Source organism: Vidua chalybeata, chromosome 1 (genome assembly GCF_026979565.1).
Source record: "Vidua chalybeata isolate OUT-0048 chromosome 1, bVidCha1 merged haplotype, whole genome shotgun sequence".
NCBI lineage: Eukaryota > Metazoa > Chordata > Aves > Passeriformes > Viduidae > Vidua > Vidua chalybeata.
The window spans coordinates 34,069,559-34,096,318 of NC_071530.1; the positions used below are offsets into that span (position 1 = coordinate 34,069,559).

The 26,760-nt window shown below is 39.4% G+C and overlaps 1 protein-coding gene across 1 annotated transcript in view; it reads right to left on the reverse strand.

Annotated features, from left to right (window-relative positions):
- Positions 1-299: 299 nt before the first annotated feature.
- The window catches only part of JAZF1 (JAZF zinc finger 1), a 187,867-nt gene continuing 161,406 nt past the window's right edge, over positions 300-26,760 (reverse strand). The window contains exons 4-5 of the mRNA XM_053966735.1: positions 9,064-9,233; positions 300-2,628 (exon numbers count right to left, since the gene is read on the reverse strand). Of these exons, the coding sequence (XP_053822710.1) occupies positions 2,452-2,628; positions 9,064-9,233 (347 nt within the window). The 3' untranslated portion in view covers positions 300-2,451. The remainder of the gene's footprint in view (positions 2,629-9,063; positions 9,234-26,760) is intronic.

Consider the following 26,760-nt stretch of genomic DNA (forward strand, 5'->3'; position numbering starts at 1 on the left):
CTAAAAACTGCATGACGTGGATGAATTGCAGTGTCCTGGGCAGCAGCAACTCATCAGTGCTTGTATGCCATTTGCAGCCTAAAGATTTTTATAACTGGGAACCTTATACTAAGAGCTGGCCTGAGGTAAAGCATGGATTTTTTTCTTGCTGTAACTCAACAGCAGATGAAAACAGTTATAACAGCCTCCAAGAGTTTGATGATACCAGAGTAAAATAAAAAAAAAATAAAAGACTGTACACAGCCCAAGAACTTAACTCTAGGTTAGGAATGAGAAAAGAGCAGTCTTTTTAGGTCAGAGGCAGTTTATTTTAAATGTGATTTGATTTACATTTATAAGCAGCTTTCCTGACAGGAATTCTTTAAGTTGCCTTCAGTTCTAAAACAAACCTCTGTCACTTTCAAACTTAAAGTACTTTGTCCCCAACAAAACATATGAAAATATAATTTAAAGCACACTTTTCACAGACACAGTACAATACATTCACTATACACAGTATAACAAAATAGTCCCATCTTTACCTGTTTAATAATACTGTCACAATGAATAGGTAAATAGAAACTGGAATTTCAGTTTTATAGTTGAAAGGAATTTACATGCAACAATGACGTTTTACAACTGTTTAGCTGTTGAACGAACTCGCCCAGCCTGTAGTTCTTGCACTAGGAGCAGAGCCAAAACATGTTTGTTGGCCAGATCTGTTGCCAAAGCTGCAGAAGGTGGGAAGTGGCCACTTGGGGCCTTGTGTGTACCAGTAATTCTCATGTCTGGATCATCCTTTAAACCCGGCTGTCACGGTCACCTCTCTGGCATCTGAGAGAGGGATGTTTTGCTTCACTTTGGCTGTTCTAAACACTTACTCATTAGGATGATTCTTACGTGTTTTAATGAGACTTTTACTCTGCTGGAGAAAAGGTAATTGTCATCCTTACAAAGTTTTCCGTTAAAGCTTTGGAAAAAAAATAGGGAAAGCTCATTCCTCCTTTATGTGAGCTTTCTTTTGCACTTAAAAGAACAGGAACCAAGCCAAGGCGATGACTGTGTTAAAACTGTGAGTTCCTCCTGCACCCTTGCCAGGCAAAGGAGTGTTCAGGCTAGGGCTGGTGGAGGGTGCCCACCTCTGCTCCTGGCCATCTGAACTCCAGGAATAGCACTTGTGAGAAGAATGCTCAAGGCAGGATGGCAAGCAACAAATGTTCAGGTATGGTCCAGACACGAAGCGCTCTCATGTTGGCTTTTAAGTCAGTCTCTGACCACCTGCTGCAAGAAGCACTTAATCTTCAATAAGGCTCAAATGTCATATTTCAGCAAAATTAATTGTAAAGCTAAACAGACACTTCCAAATGGAATGTGGTGACCTACAATGAGAAGCAAAAAATGCACAAAGAAAATCTCAAAACACAATGAACATGAGGGAGAGGCATTAGAACTCCCTTAGCACAACTAGCGGACCTCCTTAAACCATGCGCTGAATTTCTCATTTTTATTTGCAACCGCAGCACATGCTCGTACAGTAGTTGCAAGAATTGGCAACACATAAAACATTAAATCTGTTGGCAATAGAGAACTACAAAGTGCTTCAAAACTTCATCTGAGATGAAGATAATTGTTTCTCACAAACACATAAATTTGCACTTAATTATTTCCAAGTGTCTTTCTAACAGATAGTTCAGGGGTAAATATTTAGTTGGACTGGGATATTGGTCCTCAAAAGTTTGATGGGCATGAACATAATATGACATCTTGTACAGAGAAAAAAAATGTAATTGCTAACACTAAAGTGATTGTTTACTAGTTCGAATGGCAAGGTTTTCAGCATTTCAAGAGGGAGGAAAAAAAAAGATTTGCAAGATAATATAAAATACAGCAAGCACACCTTTTTATGTATGTTATTTAAGTATGAAAATATTTTTAGCATATTATGTTAAACATTCTTTCTTATTTATATTTCCATTACCTAAAAGACTTGCTACTCCACTGATAACTCCGTTATGTAAGGCATGTTAACTATAGTTTGACGAGGGCGGTACTGTTTTGGTTTTGCACACACATTGACAGATGCATCGAAAGTCTTCATCACGTTACAATCTTGAAAGGATGTCAGTGCCAAGCTCTCCTCCTTGCGCTCCTGTCCCACACGTCAGTACAACTAAATACGCAACGTCCCCCTAGTTCTTATTTTTTTTTGTTTTTTGGAGAAAAATGTTCTGAAGAACCTATAGCTTTTATAGCACCTTATCTCAAAGTAATGAAAATGGGTAAGATGATAACATGTGCAAATGTACAAAATCATTAACTCTACAAAGATACATCATTCCAAAATTACAGAAAATTTTAAAGCATGCATTTAATTTTTTAAAGGGTTGCTGAGTGCTTCCCCTGAAAAAGGTGGCTGTTCTCAAAATCAGCAACTGCTGGTGAGGATTTCTTGGCACATTTGTGACCAGCATGTTATTGCTGCATCTTCCTGATGATCTCAGCAGACACGGGGGGATGGAAATTGATTGTGTGGTGCCGCAGGCCCTGAGCTGTCTTGTAACTCTTTCCACAGCGACATTTGAATGGTTTGCGTACGCGGATTTGTGTTCTGTGGCCGTTCTTGGCGTGGTACTTGATACCGTTCACATTCTGTGAGGGAGAAGGGAAAATGTCAGTGCTCAGGTGGGTTGGCACGGGCTCTGCTTCCAGTTAAAACCTGAAAATGGATCGATGTTATGAGCAAAATCCTGTAACTGCCAGGAGCCAGGAGTTCCCACTGGGTATTATACATGGGCTGCGCTCCCAAGGTACCGGGTGGGACAAGGACAAGAATTTGTGTGGTTCTCAGAACTCACCTACCTGGCTAATCCTGATTTTTATCTCCCAATATACATCACTTCCCAAAGAATACCATTTAATGGGCTAACACATGGTTGCTCTTTGTGTCCTGACATCTTTTTCATATAGCACTGACAAATCTTATTCAGAGGTTCATTTACAAGCAAACAAAGAATTGGCATGAAAACTCGGGTCACACCTCTTTAAAGAGCTGAGATTCCCCCATGGTGGGTCTGTTCTGTTTTGTGTCATTGTTTCTAGATACGTCTTTTAGATCCAGCAATTCTGATCGTTTACACATTTCCTCCAAAGAAATAACTGCAGGGAATGCTTAACTCAAAAAAGTTACACAGGACACTTAAAGAATAATCCGGAGCTGTCTTCAAAATAGCTATTGTTTGGGAATACTCCACAGCTAAAACTGGAGAGCTTATCCCCACTAGTGCAAAACACCGCAACACAACACACACCCTGTTACACTGCAAGGGCAGGAAACAGGCCACACTTCTGCCATGTCAACCAAAAAACCTTACTAAACATAAATCAAAGTAATACCCCTGTCTTCCTTTTCGCATATTTCTGGCAAAAATGGAGGAAGCTGTTGTGAACTCAGTAGCTGTTACGATACTGTTCTGTGGAGTATACTGGATTCTCTCATCTGCTCCCATTAAAACAGCTTGGATTTTTGGGTGAATAAGCAAAAGCATACTGTCTTTCATTTGAGCTTCTCCTAGGATGAAACTGAAGAAGATAGCATTTATGACAAAAAGAGACAGTTCCAAGGCTCTCCTGTGTTCTCTCTATAAAGATTCCAGATATGTATCTCAGTATTTTTTTTAAAGATTAAAAAGAAATAGAAAAGCTAAAAAGCTAAAATCAACAAACAGCCTAGATATTGAACAACCCACTAAATTAGGTCTTAGGGATTTTGTCTTTGCTGAACCACTGCCTCATGTTACACATAACAGAAAGTCCCCTTGGCTCTTCAAACAAGTTTTATCAATGTGCAGCTTACAGTAAGTGGAAGCTCCAGCTTGGAACTCACAGAAAAACTGTCTCAAATATCCATCCTGGAAAAGAGGTGCAAGACTGCAAGCAACTGCTCCTCCCGCAGATTCATGCTCCTCTTCTTCAGAATATCCAGGCAGTGAATCCTCACCTGAGGTTGCAAATCCAGCCTCTGAATTGTCCTTTACACCCTTAAAAATTCTGGGCAACCCCTGCACAGCTGTCTCCTGAGTTGTGGGAGCTGAGAATCCCCCATCTCCAACACCAACCATACACAGGAACACGAGCCATCAGGGCAGGGTTTGTCTGGGTGCAGAGCACTCAGAGAAGGCAGAAAACTGTAGCATCACAACTGCGAGAGCACATCAAAGCTATACATCAGCCTCAAGAGCAGTCAAGTGAATTCCCTGCAAGTAATCTGAGATCCTGGGGCAGCTTTTGGATCATCTTACACATAGTTTCAACCTCTAGCACCCACAGGGCCATTGGGGTGAGTGGGCCAGGATTGTCACTGGGTGGCAGGAGGACTTCATAAGGCATCTGTCATCATCTGTGTCCCTTTAAGGACCTATGCCTTTAAAAGAGGAGAAAATCTGGGGGTGACCTGCTAAACTTTTGCTACTGCAATGAAATTTTTAAAACAAGCCCTATTACCTATTGCCCTATTACCTATTACCCTATTATCTATTATTTTTCCTAACAAAAACCTGTTCCTGTTTTAACTTTTAATTTTTCTAAGGAATCTCTTCTATATACTTTTGAACTACTATTGCTACAGATGCCGTAAATCTGCAATCACAAATTCCCTCACTATTCCATGCCAATGGTACTCTTCTCCAGGTTTTTTAACAATCCATCAGCCCCAGTACACCCATTCCTTGGTGAAGGGGGAGAAAGTATTTTCAGGCAGAAAAATTTAAGGAGATGCTAAAGCAGAAACCTAAAGGGATGAATTGGGCCATGGAAGGTTTGAAAAACAGTAACCATGCAGAGCATAAGGAGCTTGTGCAATGTGAAATTTGTGTAACGTGAAATTTGACCTGTACTTCTGTCTAAAAGGAAACTGTTGTTAGAATTACAGTCTTTGGCACTTTTTCCACTGCTGCAATGTAAACACTTTGTTGCACGTCTGGGCTGAGTTTGCTGAGGTGTAGCAAAAGCCACGGCCAAACTCATACATCACTTTTATTGCTCTAGTTACTTAGGTTGCTCACTATTTACTCTCACAGATGATTGAGGAAGAAGATGGCTATAGAGAAGGGTACTCTAAAAATCTTGAACAGAAGGAAACAATTATTAACCTGGGACCAGATCTGGAGGCGATAGAGAAGTTTAGACTGGCACTACCTGGTTTGCAAGGACACAAAGTCTCTTGTTGGGCAGGGCCCCTTTTGCACGGCAGGATTCACAAAGGCACTACACTGCAGAGAACTTGCCAGCCCCACTTCAAGTAGGAAAAGACATCTCAAGAGGATGATTTGAGAGATTTCTTGTTTCAGCCTTGGACATTTCATACATATTTTTGTACTCTTGGCTCCTCATCCCAAAGTTTTCTTTGTGGGTCCAGTTCCTCTGTTCAACTTGCAAGCTCTGGCTTGCTCGTTTCAAGTAAATTCCCTTGTTTCCCTCTCACTTTAAGATTCTCCTTCCCTAAGCTCTGCTGAGTTTCACCATACATAGGTCAGCCTTCCTGGGGGTTTGCACCACCTGACAGGACCCTCATCCTTTCACCTACCAGACAGACAAGCCCAGTGCCTCAGCAGCCTGGGAAGGCACCACTTCTCTTGTCCAAGGCCAAGGAAAGTAATGGATATAAGCTACATTCTGTATGCACGGAAATCTATTATTCTTTTTATTACTAATTTTGCACAAACTAGAAAATTTAGGACAAATACTCCAGGGTTTTCTCTATACTAGCATATATGCATTATTTGTGGGTTTTGTTTTATATACCACGTCTCAAATTTCATTTGCTCTTTGGATGTTGCCTGAGTAAGTTTATCTACATCTCAAACACATTTTCAAAGTCCTTCTCCAGAGCTAGAGACCACTCAGGGGTACTGAATAAAAGGAAAAATAATCAACACCTTCATAAATCCCCATTTTAGCTCCTACAAGGTGGTATTTTGTAAAGCACATTAACTACTCAATATCCATACACTTCTGGACAGGGCACCTAAATTTGGATGTGAATCCAAAGTCTGGTGAGGGTGAACTCCACAGAAACAAGGATTATACCTTTGGGTTCCTTGGAATCACACAGATGATTTTCTAAAAATCAAATTTCAGGCATCAAAGATGAATCACAAGAAGAAAAAAAAAAATCCATAAATGGAAAACTATAAAGTAATTATAACTTTTTCTCTACCTCAATAAGCATAATGAGAGAAGAAAGCAAGCTTCAGAAATTAGTTCAAAGACTTGTGTTAAAAGTGTCTAGAAGTCAGTGTATTTCAGATTTATTTAGATGTTTCTGACTATCCCACATGTAATTTAAAGAAAAATATTTCTCCCAGGATGTGTGGCTTCTCATGAAAATCTCTGCCACACTATATAGAGTACCAATACATGTGATAAGTAAAATATTAAAAAAAAATAAAGTTCCTGAAGAACAACGAAATCTTTATTACTATTTGCACTGCCTATGGGAAAGCGCCAGGAGACAGCAGCTGGGCAGGAGGCCAGCGGGGGCTTCTGATACACATCTGGGCTCGTGTATAAACATGTTCTCCTTACAGTTTCCATTGTCCGCCCCAGCCCGTTCCTTTGGAGTATTTGTTGTACTCATTCTTATTTACCTTTCCATAATGACTTTTCAGTGCAGAGGCCATCTCTTATCCTTGAACATTGTTTGTAAAAAGGTGCCCCATCCCTACTGGGTCCTTTAAGCAGTACTGAAATACAAATAAAATCTCTAAAAATACCATTCTACTTCTCAAACTTACGTCACCTAAGGCCAGACAAAAGAAAAATGTGTATATCCTCCTTTCCTCCTTGCTCCCTAAAGGAATGCATCCTTTCTCAGCCGTAAAGTGAGCCTGGCAATTACTGTATGTGCATGTCTGTGTTCCTGTTTGGAGCACTATAATTGTTTTACAGTCCTGACTGTGATTATCCAGTACCCACCAGAAAATCCCAGTGCTTTGATCACAGGACTCCCTACCCAGACTCCGTCAGACAAGCGGGTTAAGCAGAAGGAAGATAAAGAGGAAACAAGAAACACAGCTGACACAAAGCTAAAAGGAAGGAAACAAAGATAAAAATGCAAAAAGAAAAAACATAGGCTGAAAATAAAAAAGGGAGGAAACAGAGCCCACAGAAAAGAGAAATGAGGTGAGGCAGAGTTTAAGGAAATGTGCTTTTCTATCAGGACTAAACAGAGGTGAGTCTCTTACAAGAATACGGTACTTTTTATTTACTGCTGTTCCCTGTCAGCCGCTCTTAGGGTCATTAATTTGTTCCCCTGCCCGGTTGGTCTACCATTAATGGTGTACAAGATATCCCTTATAGACAGTCCTCATACATTTGAGATGAAGGTAGTGAGATAGCAGAAGCAGGCACAAACAGCTTGCTCATTTGGGCAATAAAAAGACAGAGGGCTGGCAGTCAAACAGAGAACAGACAGGATATAGCAAATTACAGGGTTCTCCTTCCAGACTTTGCCATTAAGCGAATGTTTTTTGCAATGCATAGATGCCCTCTGGGCACATGACTTCTAACAATCACCATGGCTTGTTTGCTTCCTGAGCTAGGGGATTTAGCTTTTTATACCATACCCTCTGTCTGGCACAGCTCCTACCACACGCAAGGAAAGTATTCATCATCAATAATGTGAGTTTATCTGCAAAGTAATACTTGCAAGTAGTCCAAAACCATCTTTCCCTCTGCCCTGGCCCTGGAGATGGTGGTCAGTTTTTCCTGTAACTGGAGAATAAATACTATATAGTTCAAGATAATCTCAGCAAAAAGACTTGTATGTCCCTAAGAAACGAGCACATTGCTTTCTTTTCCATGTTTTATGAAATAGTGTTGTCAGGGTTAAGTGGTCTGTACAGGAACCCGAGTCTTGTGATTTGCTGCTGTGGGAGCTGCTGCAGCATCACTGAAACAGGCTTTCATCCACTACATGGTTTCATGCACAGGTTTTCCATTCTTGCCACAACTGTTTTATCTCAAATGCTATTGGCCTTCCTCTATTTCTATTTCATAATTCTGCTCTCTTTTAAGTCCCTACTTATCAGTTATTTAAAGGACAAGCCATAAAATACAACCAACCAAGCCACCATGGTTTTTCTAGGGTGTTTCAGTGGTTGGATTTTCCAGTAGTTCATGCAAAAGCTTTAGAAAATGACTTAGAGGAAGTGTGCTAACCCACTACTTCCATTATGTCAGTGGTTAGAGAATGCCATACTGAAGTGCAAGATGTTCCACACAATTTCATCTGTCTCTGCACTGATGCATGTGAAGCAACACTCCTGTAACATCCTGGCACGTTCTACATTGGCCAGCTCAAGGTTCCAGTTTAGAATTGCTTCACTCACATAAAAAAGACAAAAAATTTATCATGATGGAGAGAAATTAAAGAAGAGGGTGAGGTGGGGGCATCGGGGAATTGTTTCCCAGGGTGTCACATGAAGGGATGCAAGCCCTGCATGTGGGGTCACTGATGGCTGTGTAGATGTGTCATGGGAACTTGGACCCAGGACAGAATGATGCCAGAATTTCTGCAAGACTCTGCCTTCCCAAGGTGAATTCTGACTTGCATGATGTTAACCACCACATTCCACACATCATCTTTAACAGAAAATGCACCCTGGACACTGTCTCACTATAGAGGAGGCAGTATCTCTAGTAGTTAAGCAGCAGGAATTGTTCCTGGCACACATGGACAGAAGCTTTTTGATTCATGATTCTGAAAGGGACCCAAGAGATTATTTTGCTTGTAGTACCTCCTGCATTCTGCAATTAATTTGTCTAAATAACAGAAAGCTCGTTGAAAGCTTTTGCTCGTGTAAAGCAAAAGAGTTGCTGTATGTAATCTCTCTTGACAGACAGACATCCCTTGTAAAACTGATAAACTTGGCTGTGCTTGAGAGGAAACTAGTGAATAAAATCTGCTAAAATATCACAAAAATAATTGTGAAAATCTATTAAATGAGAAGAGTGCAATCTGATTTTAGAGGCTTTGCCCACCACCTACACCAGCAGGAAACGAGGTAGGTCTGTACTACTACTTACCTTATATCTTTTTTTACATCCAGGAACAGGACAGGCAAAAGGTTTCTCATCCCCTCCATTCATGCACATTGAACTAAGGATAGCTTCAGAGCTGATAGCACTTTCTGTAGTCCAGGACTCATCACTGTCTGATTCTTCATAGTCTACTTCCTCTTCATCATATTCACTACCTAGAAAAGCAGGGTAGTCAGATAAAACAAGAATAAATAAGAGCACAGCAAGATAACCCATTCTGCACTTATTACATCAGCTACAATGACTTGCAATTTCCCCACTTTTGTCTTTTCTGGAAGACAGTTATCTTAAATTTTATAACCGTATCTTTCTTGTAGTTATTTATTCCTTCATAAAGACACCAGTGGTTCTTTTTCTAATAACCAGGACAGGCATTATTAATATATCTTCATAAACTGTTAACTGCATGGCACAGAAAGTTCAAAGGACTTATTTTAAAATGCAGTTTCATTGCTTCTCAAACACCCGGATCCTTGAATCTTTCCCAGTGCCCTAACAGAAAATGTGCTCCCTCCCCTCCTCCAATTAAAGCTAATTTTAAGGCATTTCTTTATGCAATACAATACTGAAGAGTGTAATTCTACAGATCATAAACAGTGTAAAATAATATGTTGACAAGTCCTAATGCATTTACTAGCCCTTTGGAATTAATAGGAATTATAGCACAACATTAATAAGAATTATATTGTAGCAATTATAGTTGTGAAATTCATTCCCTCAGGTGTGGGTATAAATTGCATTGTGTGGCTGCCCTGAACAGACCGCATTATGTTCCAGATATGCTAAGACAGCCATCTGAGCAGCTGGTGCTGAGTTTATTTATTATTTTTAATTGCAATAACTATTAATGAAATCCTCTGAAGAAGTTAAATGTGAAACAAGAGAAATTAGAAAAGCAGAATTCCAACTGTAAAAATACACTTGAAAAAAGAAAAGCAGTGGTGGGAAGAGCCGCAGCTGATTAAAAAGAAAATATATGCACAGAGGGAGAGAGGGAAAGCTGAGAGAAACTTCTGTGGTGTCAGCAGGAGGTGGTGCTGTGTTTCCCCTCCCCTTTCTTCTTTCCTTTTCCCAGCTCTGCTAAATTTTATCCCTTCTGCTGAAAGACAATTTGGCTCCAAGTGCTGGAATAGCTCCTGCTATTAAAGACAGTTATGTGACACTTGCATGGCTCTTCCCTCACGTGCCCCTTCAGTGCACAGCTCTGAGCAGCTCTAGCTGCCGAGGAGAAAATGCAGACAGATGCCTCATTGCACTTTAAAACATTCTGAATTCACAGGGAAAACCCATACTGCCAAGTACAATGGGTTTTTACGGGTGTTTCTGCTTCTGCTGAAACTCCATGCTTACTGCCTCTTTGGACTCCCCCTTCCCCAGCATTCCCAGTCAGACTCAGCACTGAGTAACAACACGTGGCAACTGGTAGCTGCCAGCAGCACCCAGGGCTCCTGAGCTTTGGTCAGGACAGATGTCAGGCTGTCCACGTTTCTATCCCGTGGCTCCCATCTGTCCGGGCTGGTGCGCAGATGAGGAAAGAGGGATGGTTTCCCACCAGCGACAGCCGCCGACATGAGCGCACGCACAGGCCCTGCAGCACATCTGGAAAACTCTGCCCTGCTGAGTGCGGCTCCTCATCCCACTCGGAATGAGCGAGAGCCAAAGAAAGCATTATTGACCTCTTAAAATATTTCTGAACTCTAGGAACAGTTAACCTAAAATGAAGTTAAGAGTTGTTATAGTTTAATTAACTAATAAAAAAATGGAGGCAAAACCACAACTCTGCTTCTACGATTTCCTGCCCTTGATTGTATCTTGATGGAAAAAATTCCTCAAGCTGTTCCTTTCAAACCTTTTAGCTCAGTGGGGTTTTTTTAAAGCAAATGAAACAGAAAACCCTATTGTAAACACACATATGCACTCCTAGGATGACAAAACATACAATTCTAAACACTGATACCAACAATTTCTGTCTTTATAATTATCCCCCTTGTGTGCCCCCTTAAGAGTGGGTGATTTCCACCCAGACAGGATTTTGTCCTCCTGAAGAAAACCTCATTTAAAATGGTACAACATCTCTTAGGGACACCACTCCTTTCAGTGATGATAAGGAGTATGCATTCATAAAGCAACAATCAGGGCTCTTTAAAACTTTATATGCAATACAATATATAAAATAAGAGATACACAGAACAGTAGGGAGAAGCTACAGTCAGTACTATTTTGCATTTCCTTACGTTTTCCTAAAAGGATTAAGGGGTACCCCTTTTAATTTTTCTAGTAATTTTGTACAGTAAGATGTAATTCTGTAAAAATGTTTGCCTGTATTACAGTCAAAGGTAGACTCAGTGAAAGAGAGAGACAGAAGAGTCCAAACTGTGTGCGTAAGTATGTGTGAGATCACACCATCCTTATGGTTTTCTTTTCACTGGCTTACCCAAACAAAAATGAAAGATTTGCTCTAGTGCACACCAAGCAGTTCTTTAACCAGGATAACCAAATGCTCCTTTATCTTAAATTTCTAAATTCAGATGTTGCTACAGATTTTACAAATACAATGAGCTTTTTCATATGAATGACCATATAAATATGTATTTCTTCTTGAACAAAACAGTAATACTAATGGTGCCATATGACTTCATATGAAGCTGGAACTACAGTCTGTCACTGCTTTTATCTAACAGTGTCCCACTGAACTCAACCGCTTCTACTCTCTTAAAAAAATAAAAATTAGAAATTCCATAATGTATTTAAAAGGATCTTGGTATAAGGAAAATGCAAAAAAATTTACTGCCTTGAAAAAAATTCATCAGCAATAAAAATTCTACCTTAAAATAATTACGTTGTTTCAGTTGTGATAGAAAAACAACACTGATTTAGTCATACTTTTAACCGATTCTGCCTCAGAATTTAATTTCCTCAGTTGTCAGTGTCTAAGAGCAGCAACCCATGTGGTGCCTCTCTGACTGCGTGCAACACATCAGAGAGGGGGGAAATAAAACAAGAGGAAAAACAAAAAGCACAACGCACAGGTTGGCGCTGCCATTATAAACAGCCCCTGGATGAGGTATTTTAATTAAGTGGCGCAGGGCTGAGCGCGGTGGCTTTGCGAGGCCGTTCCCAGGCGGAGCAGGAGGCGCTGGGCTCCATGTCAGGTGTACAAACTGCAACCCGAGCCGGCGCTGCCCCGGCTCTTGGGCAGCGTTCCCAGGGACCAGCAGTGTGCCGAGGGGAAGTGCACAGCAGCTCACTTTGATCAAGACAGAGTTAGTTAATTGCTTGCTTTTTTTTTTTTTTAACTTGGTTGGTGTTTCGCAATTGCATCTGTAAATATTTACTTTTTTTAAAGGAGAAAAAAAAAAAGAAATTAAGCGCCTTTGCATCTAACCTATGGCCTGCTCCAGGGTGTAACAATAGCATGACTTGGGCAGTGTTTGCAGTAACTCTTCAGAGAGGTCCCAGAGAGCTGCCTCACTGAGCTCTGCTTGGATGCTGCCACGCTCATGGAAAACAGGATGCTCTGCTGGGGCACGCTGCCCTTAGGGCACTGAGCTGAGCCATTCCTGTAGCACATGGGCCAATGGCTTTACCCTTCCTCCTCATGCTTGGAAAGCAAACTGAATGTTCCTCCCACTGAAAAGTATCAGAACTAGGCTTCAGAAGTCTGAATAGCAAAAAAAACCTCCCCCAAAACTCAACAACACACAGTTCTCTAAGACAAAGCATCTAAACATCTGGCTGATAGAGGAGCACATGCTTTCAGAGAGGCACTGTACAAATATACAATATTATTACCATAACTAAATACTAGTTCTACCATAGCAAAAAAAAAAAAAAAAAAAAAAAACAAAAAAACACAACCAAAAAACCCTCCCTGGTCTGGCAATGCTTTTTCTGAGGCTTCTTGCTAGCTCATTGCTCTTTAACATAATATCCAGTTTCATCATCTGGCTTTCATTCAGAGACCCTACACAGTTCTACTTTGGCCTAACCTAAACCACTGCTTTATTATCCAAATAATTCAGTAACATCTTTTTAATATTGCACCCGCCCTTGCATGCAATATTCCCTCAGTCCTGGCCCACAGGGCCATTTTCCCACTCCTCATTCTAGTGACCTTGCCAAAAGACACTTCATCTGTGCTGCCCCCAGCAGATCAAAAAATGAAACAAAACAAAGGCAAGGAAAGAGTGCTAGCTCAGCCTTTTTTTCCCCTGCAATTTTCCATGCTGAGACAATGCCACTGCTCCTCAAAGGGGAGGTGGATTCCACTAGGTACAACTCACATAGTATGCCATGTTGGAACCAGATAGCACATAAAATTACCTGTTATGAGAAGCCACAAAATATACTGGGTCACAAAGAGTTCCAGCAAGTTACTTCTCTTGTAATTTTCACACTGCATTTAAACAACCCATCACATATAAGGAAGCTGTCTATATCACAGCCAAAAGTAAAGACATGCATGAAAAGGGATTATGATTACTGCCTGCAGGGTAAGAAGCCTTTGTAATTTAACAAAAAGCAAAACTGACCCTAAAGACTGGGTCTACACCTCTGCTGCCAGTCAGTTTCCCCATCAAAATCAGTGAGAATGTCGCTTAATCCTACAGAAAAAATCTCACCTCTTCAATGCCCATCTACTACTTTTTTTGCTTTCCACTAGATGAAATCAGTAATTTAAAGAGCTCAGAAATGGTTTGCAGAGAGCTAATTCATTTGACATTCTGGAACAGGTAACATCCCAGCTACACGGCTGAAAATCTGGGGCCTTATCTTTTATATTTCTGGGGTTTATTCTGAATTCACACCACTGTAGCTAAGATAGATTCTGCCTTTTGCATGAGTGAATTCATTGTATCGTGAGATTTACAGAGGATCTTCCCCTGAACTTTAAATGAATCTTGGTTTGAGCAGGTGCACAGCATTTGTCACTACATAGCTTTTCAAATCTAGACTTCTCTGCTGTGCCTTTAAATATAAAAAAGACAAAGCTGATTTAAACCAGCACAAGCTGTGTGTGCCATTTTAATGAGTAGGATCTATCTTGACCTCAGATCAAGAACATTATGAGTTCTTCCTTTCTCCTCCCATGAAAAAAAGCAAACCCAAAACATCCTTGCCAATTATTTTTGTGACCAGAAAGCATACATTTAAGTATACAATGAATAACTCTGAGCAAATAGCTTACTGCAGTGGGAACCAACATTGTTAGTGTCACCAAAAGTTCATGGTAATTCCAAGGATTTCTCATAAAAATTCAGCTTCACACTTTGTCCCGTGTGAGACTTGCAGTTTGTATTTCATAGAAACAGTTTTATGAGAGCACTTCTTATGTTGAGAACTTTGCTTTCCCATATACTGCAACAGTTTGCTTGATTAAAAAAGTGAATTATTAATATTATGTGAATTTTGGGTTAACACTAAAGCACATTTATGGATTTGTCAGACTTCTTCCCTTTGTGCCCATGGATGCACATAGCAGGGACAATATTCCTACAGCTGATACTCATTGCTGATGTAAAGACATATCAAGTCATTAAAAATGAAATATTCTTCCTTCATATAAAGAACAGGAAATAAATGCTCGGGACAATGAAATACAAAACAGTGAAGTAACAGTAGCCATGCAAGTCTTTAGTAGAGAAACTGTAGCAGGACTCTCTCAGCTGAGAGCTGGTACGGGTGGCACAGTGCACTGGCTCTGCAAACTCCAACAACAAATGTCAGACACTGAACCATCCAGACACACTAAGCCAGGGTCTTTGCTTGCTTGCTTATTTTGGTGGATGGAGAGAGGAGACTCAGAGGACAGAAAGCAGTTTTCAGCCTTTGTAAAAAGTCCACTGAGATTAATTTCTTACGTTTTCAAAAATACTTTTACCATTCATGTCCACAAAGATGACGTAGACACAATTGAAGAAAACCCAGAGAGGTTTAATAGAGGACTGTGCAGTGCTACAGACACTGGCATTTTAGATAGCAAGTGCCATTCCAGTGTTTGGATTAAGCACCTAAATACAACAAGCACAAGGGAAGCCTCAGGGAAGGCCAGAGCTTTTCTCCAGCACGTGGATATGAGCGTATGCAGTTGAGTTTTTGCCCTTCTCCCAGTAAATATTCCTGATCCTCATTTCTGGGCGAGGAGAGGCAATTCTGCTCTCAAAGCCAACTGCATGCTCGGAACTTTGCTGTCACTGGTGGGAGCTGATTGAGATGGTTATGGTTTGTCAAATAGGCACTTGCCAGGGCTGACAGAGGCCTCCATCCCTCTTCATGATCACAACAGAGCCGTGAAAACAACAATTAGGACTTACCACTACCTTGGCCCTGTGCCAGGTGGGGTGGGGGCTCAGGGCTGTCCTGCTGGCTGCTGCCAGCCCTGCACAGTGTGTCCCGCAGGCTCTGCGGGCTGTGGCTGCTGCTGCCAGCATCCTCCTCTTCCCATGACACCAGTCAGAGCAGGATTTGGCCAGAACAATGTCTTCTGGAGAAACCACCCTTCCTTTTCTCTTTTCCAGTCCTCTCCTAGCTCAGATCAAGTATCAAGCACTAAATAATGAGCTGTTAGGATGTATTACTGCCCAGAAGAACTAATCTTCTATTGTCTCTGGCTGAAGCAAGGCTCAGCTAATGAATAAGCACCAAGAGAATTTAAAAAATGTACCTCATGTAATGATGTGAACATGGATTCAAATACAAAGAACAGTATGTTTTTTTATATCATTATTTTTAGGCACAAGGCACTTGAAAGCACAAGAGAAAATAAGTTAGGCAAAAACCCCCTCACAAAAACTTTTTGGTGACTGTTTGCATCATTTGAAGAGTAGCTTTCAGACCACACTTTCAGACCTCCACTGCTATACCAAAGGAGGGAACATTTAAGCATGTAAGGTTAAGGGTAGGTGTTTCTGGACATCCTCTCCCCTCTCCCAGTCAAATGGCAACTGTAACTTGCACAGTCACAGAGACAGTCTGAAAGATCCTTCCCGCAGCTATTTTGGAGGTTGGTACTTCAAACAGGATGAACCCACACATAGCTAAACATCCAGCACCCTGATGTTTTAAATGACATGGTAGATAGGTCAATTCCAGCATTTCACACCAACTGCAGTTTTCATTTCAGTGCTCTCAGTGTAAGCTCGTGATGAATTTTAAGTGACTGAAAATATATCCCATTACAAGGTTTGGATTCACTTTGGAAAGCATGCAAACACCCCTACAGGTAAAACATACATCTGAACACATTGCATTTTGGTATATAATGATTTTGGCTATATGGGAAATCACCCTAAAATGCTGGAGGTTAAGCTAAAATGATAAAGATACAAAATAAACATAAAGTTTTATATTTGAAGTCCTATTAGTGACATTAGTGCTATATATTATTTTTCACTGTCAGCAAAATGGAGAACTATTTACACATGAGATCTGCTTTCCATTTTGGGCTACTAGAGAAAGAGAACTAACATATACTCAGGTTAAACAAAAAAAAGTCCTCCAGAGCCAATACTGGGGCTGGTGGAGCAGCTGGATTCTATCTGGCCTTAGGAGCAACTGTGTGCCATTTTCTTTCTTGATATATCTGTATCTTGATACTGGTATAGCAAAGAACAGTCTTTAAAACTAAAGCACTGTAAATCCTAATCCAAAGCTTATAAATCCGCTTGCACACCTATATAAGCAGGTATGTTACAAGTTATTGAATGTATAAATGCAAACAAAACATACATGTAATAAGATAAATAAATTTAAAAAAAAAAAAACACTACTTCCAATTACTTGTGGAACAGCAACTAATCACAAAAACATGCATGTAAAGAACAGATTCTGGAAAAAACCAGTCAACTGATACCACGGCATGTGTTTTGTAGAGCAAGGCTTTCTGAGAACGCTGCAGAGGTGCTAAAGCAAATTGTTATAATGTCACTGCACAATGTGCTGTTGAGGTTTTATGGTCACACTGCGCCAATAGTCTCGGGAAGTTATTTTGCATTCTTATATAAACTTTTTCCCCCAATCCTGTTTTCCACAAAAAAGGGCTTTCAATAATGTACAATCTTGTGTTTATACACAGTATAGGAAAAACATGATAAACCCAAGAACACAATCTCTACTTTAAACATATTTAAAAACTAGATTTCTACAACTTCATGTAAACAAGAATAAGCTGTTAAACACTCACCAAAAAAGAACATAACCTTCCTGTAATTAAATGGCAGTGTTTTACATGGCACTTTTTAAAAATCATGAAAATAAAAAAGTAAATAAATAAATCAATCCAGCAGACCCCTCCCAATTTGAGGCTTAACCTGCAAAGTAATGTAACAGTAATAAAACCTATGCCAGCTGGAATCCTTTCTTTTTCTGGCTTTGGCATGAGAAGCAAGAGCAGGTATATGTTTGAAGAAAAACAAAGTAGGACATTTTCCACCTTTAGTCACAGGATGTTAATTGAACTCTGGCAAATGTTTAAAGATATTCTCAAAATGTTCAAAAAAGAATTAAAACCAGTTGGGGCTGAGAAAAAGAAACAATCCATCCTTCCTCCCCTCCCTCCTCTCCCCTCAAACATCTGTTCCAAACTTATACTCCAAAAACCACAGCGAAGAACAGTCATAATTAATGTTATTTTGGCTTTTTAGTTGCTAGGCCTGCATTCCGAGGTTAGAAATACAAAAATAAAAGTACAGGGCACTATTAGTGTACTTAAGGACTCTCCTGATTCATGTAACAAAAGTGCAGTTTTTCTTTTCTCTTCTTTACCCCATTTTATAAAGAAAGAGAAGAAAAAAATAGAAACGGTACCAGGAAACAGTTCCATGTTGAAGATAAAGGATTACAATAAAAAGTACCTACATAAATGAACTACACTTTATGAAGCTATGAAAATACATTTGAGACATGTTTTATACATGCTTTACAGCTGTACAAAAGCTATCCAGCCACTTACAGTGCAGGCCATAAAACTGCTAATGCACACGGTCCCTCCGCACCCCAACTGCCGTGCCCTGCCTCCCGCAGCGTGCAAATCCTGCAGGGATGCACTGAGCTCCCACCAGGCTCCCCCTCCCCGAGGCATTGCTATCACTGTGCAGGTACAGCCTGCACCACACAAGGAGTGCTGCTGATTTCAGCAGGATCTGGCTGGGCAGGGATTTCCAAGGTGCTCCTGTGTCAATGGGTTGCAGCATGCATGTCATCCCCGGTGCAGCACGGAGGAATAGGGTGTGGAGGAGCTGTAGAGGTGCAAGACAACTCAGTGCTTTTTCAGCAACTTTGCGTTGAGGAAATTTCATGTTTATGAGGCCCAAGAGGGCTACAAACCCCTGACCAGCAACAAGGGAGGCAATGGCAGATTCTACACTTCAATGCACTGGAGGGCTGGGAGGATTTAATCTGCATGAATATACACTGACCACTTCTCTCTGCCTGCTTTTGAAGCTCTGACCATCTAGATTGAGGAAACACCATCAGCCTGATTTGAGAGCTAGCCCTAAGACTCAGAATTACCAGTAAGGCCTAAAAAGGCTGTCGACTACTGAGCAGGAATGAAGGCTTTTGTCATTTTAATGACACAAAAAATGTACAGGAAAGATCTGTTGTGTTTTTTATTAATCCTCCTTTGTGTTTCTCAGAAAGAAATTAACCCAAGCATAAGAACACATTTGGTGGGGAATCATGTCTCCTCTCTCATTTTTAATGACAAAGATTCTGATAAAAGAAAGTGTCTGTCACAAACCCTTCTTTGAGGCTGGCATTGTTTCAATCAGGTCTACAAAATGTATGTTAGCAGTTGTGAGTTGTTTCAGGTGACGTATCACTGGGCTGAAACCAGAGTAGTTTTCAAATTGCTGTTTTCCATTGCTCCTTGGCTTCTTGCATCCCTTGTCATTAGAAGCATTCGTGCTCAGAAATTGTGAACGGCACTGTCTGAGCATATATGGAAAAACCTTTCAAGAGGGAGACTATGCTAGCAAGGACAAAGCACCAGCCTTCATCTTCAGCAAGAATTAGGGTGGTGTCTTCCACCTGCCAGGCCACAAGCGCTAAAAAGACAAGAGGATCTTGTGGTTTTAGGGGTCAGTAAATGTTTCACGGTTTTTAGTTCACTTTGAAATACACAAAAGCTACAAAGAACCCTGTTTTTCCTAAAATGTCACATACTTTTGAGAATCATGTACTGGCTAGCATCAACTCATGATACACCATTTCCCCTGTGAAGTAAACCTCTCTGGGTTATAAGTCACTGAGTGTGAAGTGGTATGTTAGTCCTTGCTTTTTATTACTTCTGATTTGCTTTGGCCATAATGCAAGGAAAACTCAAACATTTGCTTAAGTTTCATCATCTTCAGCACACTGAAGTGCCACCTAAGTAAGTCTGGCTTTTTTTCTGCTAAGCCTTAACACTGCTGTCAGTGTGCAGACATGCAGCACCAGTGGACACAGAGTACTTTTTTCAGTCCTTGAGGCACTACAGTGGTACAGATAAATCCCATTTAATGTGGCAGTGTACTATATATATATGTATATGTGAAAGTATATATGTGCATATATATATATATACACACCTAAATTTAAATAAACACCTAAAAGCTCCATGTGGCCACTACTGTTTCTAACTTGGAGAAAAACATTTGTGTTTTCAGGTAGGATTTTCAAGATAATTAGCAGATTACTTACTAAATAGTAAGTAAATAAATAAATAAATAAAAATCCTTCCACCAATTGGCCCTTGCAGTATAAACACACAAATATGAATGCCATCATTGTTACACAGAACTGCTGAAGTAACTTTTTGAGTGTCACACTATTCCTATGTTAAACCAGTTATGCCACAAGCTGTGAAAGGCAGACACAATGAGCTTTCTACAAAATGCATATTTTTACACATTTAGAGGACGATAGGTCTGTGTGTGATGGGTGTGCTTGTACACAAAAGCCCCTATCCTATCACAAATTAATACAGAGGTAATCTTTACTTTTAAGCTTATTGTACATTTTTTGTTCTTGACACTGTTAAAAATGGTTTGCCAGGGTAGACTACTACGATGGGGATTATAAAATAGTTCCTGTGCTTGGAAGTACTTTAAATCTACAAGCCATGCTTCTATTGCTGCTTTGTAGCTCAAACCCCAAAACTAGTGATGATTTTATGAGTTGCTGTAGTCTAGACAACTCGGTTACTTTTCAATTAAATTGTTCCTTGGGGAGACTACTGTGAAAATTCCTATACAATTAATTACAGGTATGTGCAATTAAAATACAATTCTACAGCACAGTAGCTTTACAATTGCTGGTGCAATTTATGTCTGTATCAAACAAGAATGCTCTGAAGGGGCTGGGAAGACGAAGTACAACACGCAGGAGATTACATGTAAAGCTACCTGTAGTGAATGAGATGAAATAAAAGGCAGTGTTAAATTTTTGTGTGCCTTTTCTTCTGGTCAGATTCAGAATTCTACTAGAAAGCACAAAATCTGACAACTGAACTAATCTTCCCAGAACATATTTTTATAGCAAACTGGGCTCAACACATTTTTACTGCCAAGTTAAAGAGCAAATCAGAAATTTAATGAAAATGCACCCATAAAGCAGGAAAATGAAGAAAAACAGAAAATGCAGCAAAAAGCTGAGAGAAACAATGATTTAAAAAAGTCAACATGTATTTCCCCTCACAGCAAAGCCCCATTTTCCCCATCTGATATTTTCATATTAGTCCTACTTTATATACACTTAAAAATGTCCTTTTAACTCTAAAAGCAATTTAAATGGTTAGAAGCAACACTTTAAAATAATATAATTCTGTGAATGTATAGGCCTTTTTGTACTTAAGTTATAAGTTAGTTTAAAATGGAGTTAAACAAAGGACTAAGCAAGGGAGGTTACCATAGCACATGTCTCTATACAAATCATAGAAAAGATAAGATCCAGTAGAATCGCCTTAATTTTGCTCCATCTTCACAAGTTTCCAGGCTTGGATCAGTGGAAATACCAAACCTCTGAAAAATTGTGACACTTATGGGTCATGTCAGCTTGTCTTGCACAGCCCTGCAGAAATCCTCCAGGATCTGCACCCCAAAGCTACAGGCCTATGAAAGAAAGAACTGTAGTCATGGAGCCTTAACCAACACTCCTCGTTCACCTGGTCCACATGCACTGAAAGAGGTGGACTTGAGGGGTCCCAAACACCCTGTAAAACAAACCAGATCACTTCTGTAAGGCAAATAGGGATGGGGTTTGCGAGTCCTTACGACTCTGGTTTTGCCTGGGAGATTAAAAAAAAAGACAACAGGGCCTCCCTTGTAAGAGATACAGCCATCAAAGTGGGCTGATCCCATCCTTCCTCCTGTTAGGGTTCAGCCAAACTGCAGAGCAGGTACCCAGGTAATTCACAGCCAGAGGTCAAAAAATGTGCAGGTTTGACCAAGTTAATATCTTGCTCTTCAGGATAATTTCAAGCTGTTTGATTTGGAGCTACAAGTTAGTGCAAGACGAGACAACACTGTTGCTGCGCTACAATATGGAATTATCTCTGCTCTGCAGATCTCCAAGCCTAAGCCTCAGTATGCTCTGGGAATGTAATTCTTTTGGTTTGGTTTAGTCACTGAGTAACCAGGTCTTGTGTCTCTAAGGAAGCCAGACAGTCACCTGACAGCTGGTGACTGCTAGGAAAGAAAAAAGAAATCAGTTTCTAAGGCACTTCGCTGAGCACAGTGATGAACAATTGAACATTTTTTCACTTTGGATTACTGAAGAAAGAGCTAAATATGTACAAGTTTACAGCCCAGCTCCCTAAAATTGAAATGTGACATCTAGCTCTGAAAAAACATATTTCAGCTGTGGGAACAAATCCCATCTGTTCTAAGAAAACCCCTATAGGAAATAATTGCACTTTTACTTACTATTTTTCATTGTTATTAGAAACCTTCTATTATAGCTCTATTCCTTAAGGTAGAAACTGGAAACTACTACAGATTTCTCTTATTATTCATGCTTAGTCATGACCTCAGCCAAAAGCTCATGTTAAAATCTCATACCATATCTAAGCACACACATATACTATAATTAAGTCATACACTGATCAACTGTTTTGCACAATGTCATTCATTTTTTTTTTCATTATTTTTTACAAGGACACCCATAAGGCTCTGTTGGAATAGGTGCCTCAGACTGCTAAATACTGGGCAATTATATGTACAATATTAGTTACTGTGCAGGATTAATATATGGCCCCAAACCTGCAATTAGATGGAACCATTTTGGCTCCAATATAGAAAGTTCTCTTGCGTCATCTACACAGAAACGTGAAAACCTGGCAATAGTGAAGCACCTCAGAAGGAAATGCTGTCAGGGACCACAATTCAGTTTCCACAAGATATTTTAACATAGATTTTTTCATACCTTGCAGGTCTGAAATATCAAATATATTCAAACATTCATTATGCTGGAGAACTGAATTTGGTCTTCATTTTGTGAAGTTTGCCCTACTTATTTGCCCATAGTGTTTATCCAAGTTACGTAAGTCCATATATTTAATTTTTAATAAAAACATAGCATAAAAGTTCTTCAGTCTCTGAACAGGCAATTGAACAAGCAGAAAGTTCAGAACAAGTAATGAGATGGTTCCTCAGACATCTGAAAGTCTGTTTTTTCAAGCTGCAACAGAGCTTGGTTGATTCGTGCTTTACTATGCGGGACACCCTGTAAGTCAAGCACACAAAAATGTAACACTCTCAGCCCACTTCTCAACAATTTAATACAACAGCCCTGGGATTTGATTTAATATTTCTACTTTTCACTATTTTTTTCAATTACATCTGCATGATACTAGGCTACTTTAACATGAAATGTAATAATTAAATTTATGCATTTACAGTATACTAACATAGGTGAAGAATTTTTGAAGTGGTTAAAGCTGGGTTTTCATGACTACATAAATTCTTGAGCTTGCAACTCTGCAAGTGGCGAATATTCCATTCCAGTCTGACAAAGCACTTGTTACGTGCTCCAAGTCAGGCAGCATTTACTTCCTTAGTATTAGGTGCTAAACATTAATTATGTACTTGAAGTGCATGTGACCTGAATTTGTAGCATGATTTTCAAAACGCCATCAGTGTGTACTTGTTCCCACTCGTTTGTCCTTCTAAGTCTAATTTCAAGCTCCCTTAAGATCTAATCAAGGAATATTTTGCAGTGCGCTTTGCTTAAAAAAATAAGCTCGCCACAAAAGAGCAGTATCTCTCTAACTGTAGCAACATTAAGTAAATCTTCATTGCCCAAAGAGAAAGCTCTTGCAGATTATCAACTGAGTAGCAGATTGAATGGTTCATAGTCTCTGAATCAACCTAACATGGAGCTCAGAAATGCCACCTGCTGACAGAAGCCAAACAGATTCTGCTATAAATAGCAGTTCTGCAACAAATTCACCTTAATTCAGGTACATATTAATAGGATATCCATCAACACAAAAAAGTTTTGAGCACCTAACTCCTCCTCCTGTAAGTCTTCAATTAAATTGTGGGGGGGAACAGCCCTGTAATTTTACATTTCTGCTGTTCACTCTAAACTCACAAAGTAGTTTAGCTGAGCAGATCTCTTTTTCTTGCTGGACTCTGTTTAGTGTGCTGTTCCAGCACTCTGTGCAACAGCTGTCTGTGCCATACGATTACTTCATTGTTGAAAGCCTGACATATGGAAACTCTACTGAAATGTTAGCTGCTTTGATACCTATGAAGAAGAATGAGCTTTTACATTACAACAACGCATTTTTTCAACAACTTAAAGGAAAAAAAAAAATTAAACACACATTTAGAATCTAAACCATATTAGTTTCCAGCATATGCCTGTTACTCTATTTCAATGCCCAATTCCAAAGGCTGGTTACTATTGTGGTTTTGGTTGCTATTACCAGCAAACAATGGGTGGTTTTCTTTCAGCTTTTGCATTCTTGGAAAAGAAAAGGGAACAGATTCAAGAGGAGGCCCGTGGGATTCCTTCATGAGTCATCCATGAAGGCAAATGCTATACAGCAGAATTACAGGAATGGTATCTCATCCCTAACTGCCACACAGTGTTTTGCTTCCCAAAATCAAAGCTAACACAACAGACAGCTCCTTAATGGACCAGAAGAAAGGTGGATCCTTACAGATCAATTTCTGAGTCCCAACTGCCTTTGGTAGGTAGAGAAAGGAGCTCCTTTGTTGTAATATGCAGACTTTCCTCCCCTGTAAATCAGTCACCCATAGAGGGAACAATGATGCTCTACATTATTTCATCAGCAGCATGAACACTTGTTAACACAGAAGGAAGCTGTAATTTTTTGGTCGCTGTATTGCCAGTAGTAGCATTTGAATCCTGAACAAAATCCATCTGAATCAGAGAAGATACTAATAGTCTGAGTTTTTAGGATCTATTAAGTAAAAATTGATATGTACCTTTTAGAAAATATTCAGTCTTAGAAGATATTCCCTAATGATGTAAATGTTCTCTTTAATTTAGTTACCTAAGCCTGAATCAAACACAAATATATTTAAAATAATTGCAAACATTTAAGAATACAATCACTCTAGGTATAAAAAGTACTCTTAACTACACTAGGCTCTGAAAACAAGACACTAGGCGAAGACTGATTTTTTTTTCTTTTGATTGAAAATTAATTGAATTTCACTTTCTGTTACAGAATGACATATTATATCAGGTCATGTTTCACCACTAGTATGATTTATTAGACAAAAATGGGCCCATTTCACATAGTGTCTTCTGACTAAAATAGTGCAGCTTTAGGACTACTGATAAAGCTACAAAGCAATCCTGATTTCACTTTTAGTATATGCTCTATATATCTACAAAACAATTTGTTTATTTTAAATCTACCCAAGCATCATTCAGATAGTATCCTCAGATGGTAAATGTAGTAATTTCTACATCAACAGTAATCATTTGATAGCCGCAGTAATATTTTTTTCAAGTCTCATAACATTACTTTGCTGAATTTTTAGGCATATTTGATTAAAATATCACTGTTTACATGTTAAGACTTCTTAAAGGTTAAGGCAAATCCTACAATGCATTTTTTTACTCCAGATTGAAATGATTTATTACTTTCAAGTTTTGCCAGAAAGGAAAAAAAAAACGTTGAAAATTGAAAAGGTAAGTATTTTCTGTGGGTAGAAAACAGGGTCACATTAATAGATACTGAGACTGGACTGGTGGAAATTTCAAGGAAGTCTGACATATTTATGAAAGGTAAAAACTTTCAAATGCAATCAATCAAAAATGACTGAACAAATATGACTCCCCAGAAAGGAATTTATTCTAATTAATAAGACAAACCCATAGTTAGTCACCTACTCAAATGACAGCTGTAAATCAAAATGGGACTTGCCAATTCTCTCATGGGGTCAGCCTATGACCACCCATGAAAACTGCACTCTTTCATCTCCTTCCCAAGTGGAAGGGCTAAGAAATGGCCACAGCTGTTCCAGGCAACCACAGCATCCTCAACACTTTGTGCCAGAACTGGCTGCCATCCACTGCCCCAGATGATCAGGCAGTAAATAGGTCTATTAAAACTGCATAAATGTTTTAACTTGTAATCTATATAAAATAAAAAATAAACAGGAAAGGATGTCTGAGAGCCAGCTTCTTCAGAGCAAAATGAAATGCTAAGTATGAGGTTTTCAGGTACTCCAGCTTTTCTTTTTTTTTTATTTTTTTGGGCAGAGGAAGGTGGGAGGGCACAAGACTTAGGGTTGAACTATTAAAAAGCCAGTTGGTGGTATTAAACTCTTGCTTCAGGATTTATAGGAAGGCAAAAAATTCACTCCAGGCTGAAATTTACTATTTCAGGCCTGGGATAGTTAAAAAAAAAAAAAAAGTAATAAATATAAAGGAAAATAATAAACAAACACAAAACAGTGGTTTCAGATGATTTTTGGCATTTCTTCAATGCAGAAGTAGCTTTTTTTTTTTTTTTAGTGAGATCATCACTATGGATTACTTTTCTAACTAAAATTTGGAACAGGTTATTTTACTAATTAATTCCCAATAAGTTACTATCACTAGATCTCTTTTAAAGCTTTTCAGTATGAAGAGCTATCATAGCTTTCAAAGGAATGTCAATGCTCTGACTTACACTCAAAAGCTGGGAAGTTAGGAGTGGAAATTTCATCTGTGAGCCACACAGATGTATAAAAACATTCAAAAAATTAACAACGTATGTTAAGGATGCAATGCCAGCCCCATTTTTATCCATAACTAGACTTCATTAGTTTTGTGGGTTTAAAATTGACATTTAAAAATAAAAGCAACATAAGTTTTTGTGACTTAATTGACTGCTCCTTAAATAAAGAGATATTTTAGTATTTGCAGACTGCTAACATCTTTCCAAAATAAGCTGTGTGCTAGTGTTACTTTGCTCTATGTCCCTATCACCCTAAGGAGCCTTTATTCCTGATGGAAGCCATTTCTTTTGCTAAATCCTGCCTGTGAACTCTAACAAGACCATTTAAGCCCTACTAAACAAAGTCTCCTGGGAGACGCTATTGTTAAATAAAAACTGGAGGAAATTTTTAAAGTGAACTTTCTGCAACCATTAGAGGATGCAGGTCTTAAGAAGAAGAGAAAACTTGTTATAGGAGGGGGGAACAAAAAGCCAAATGTAAGCAGAGAGCATATGGCACC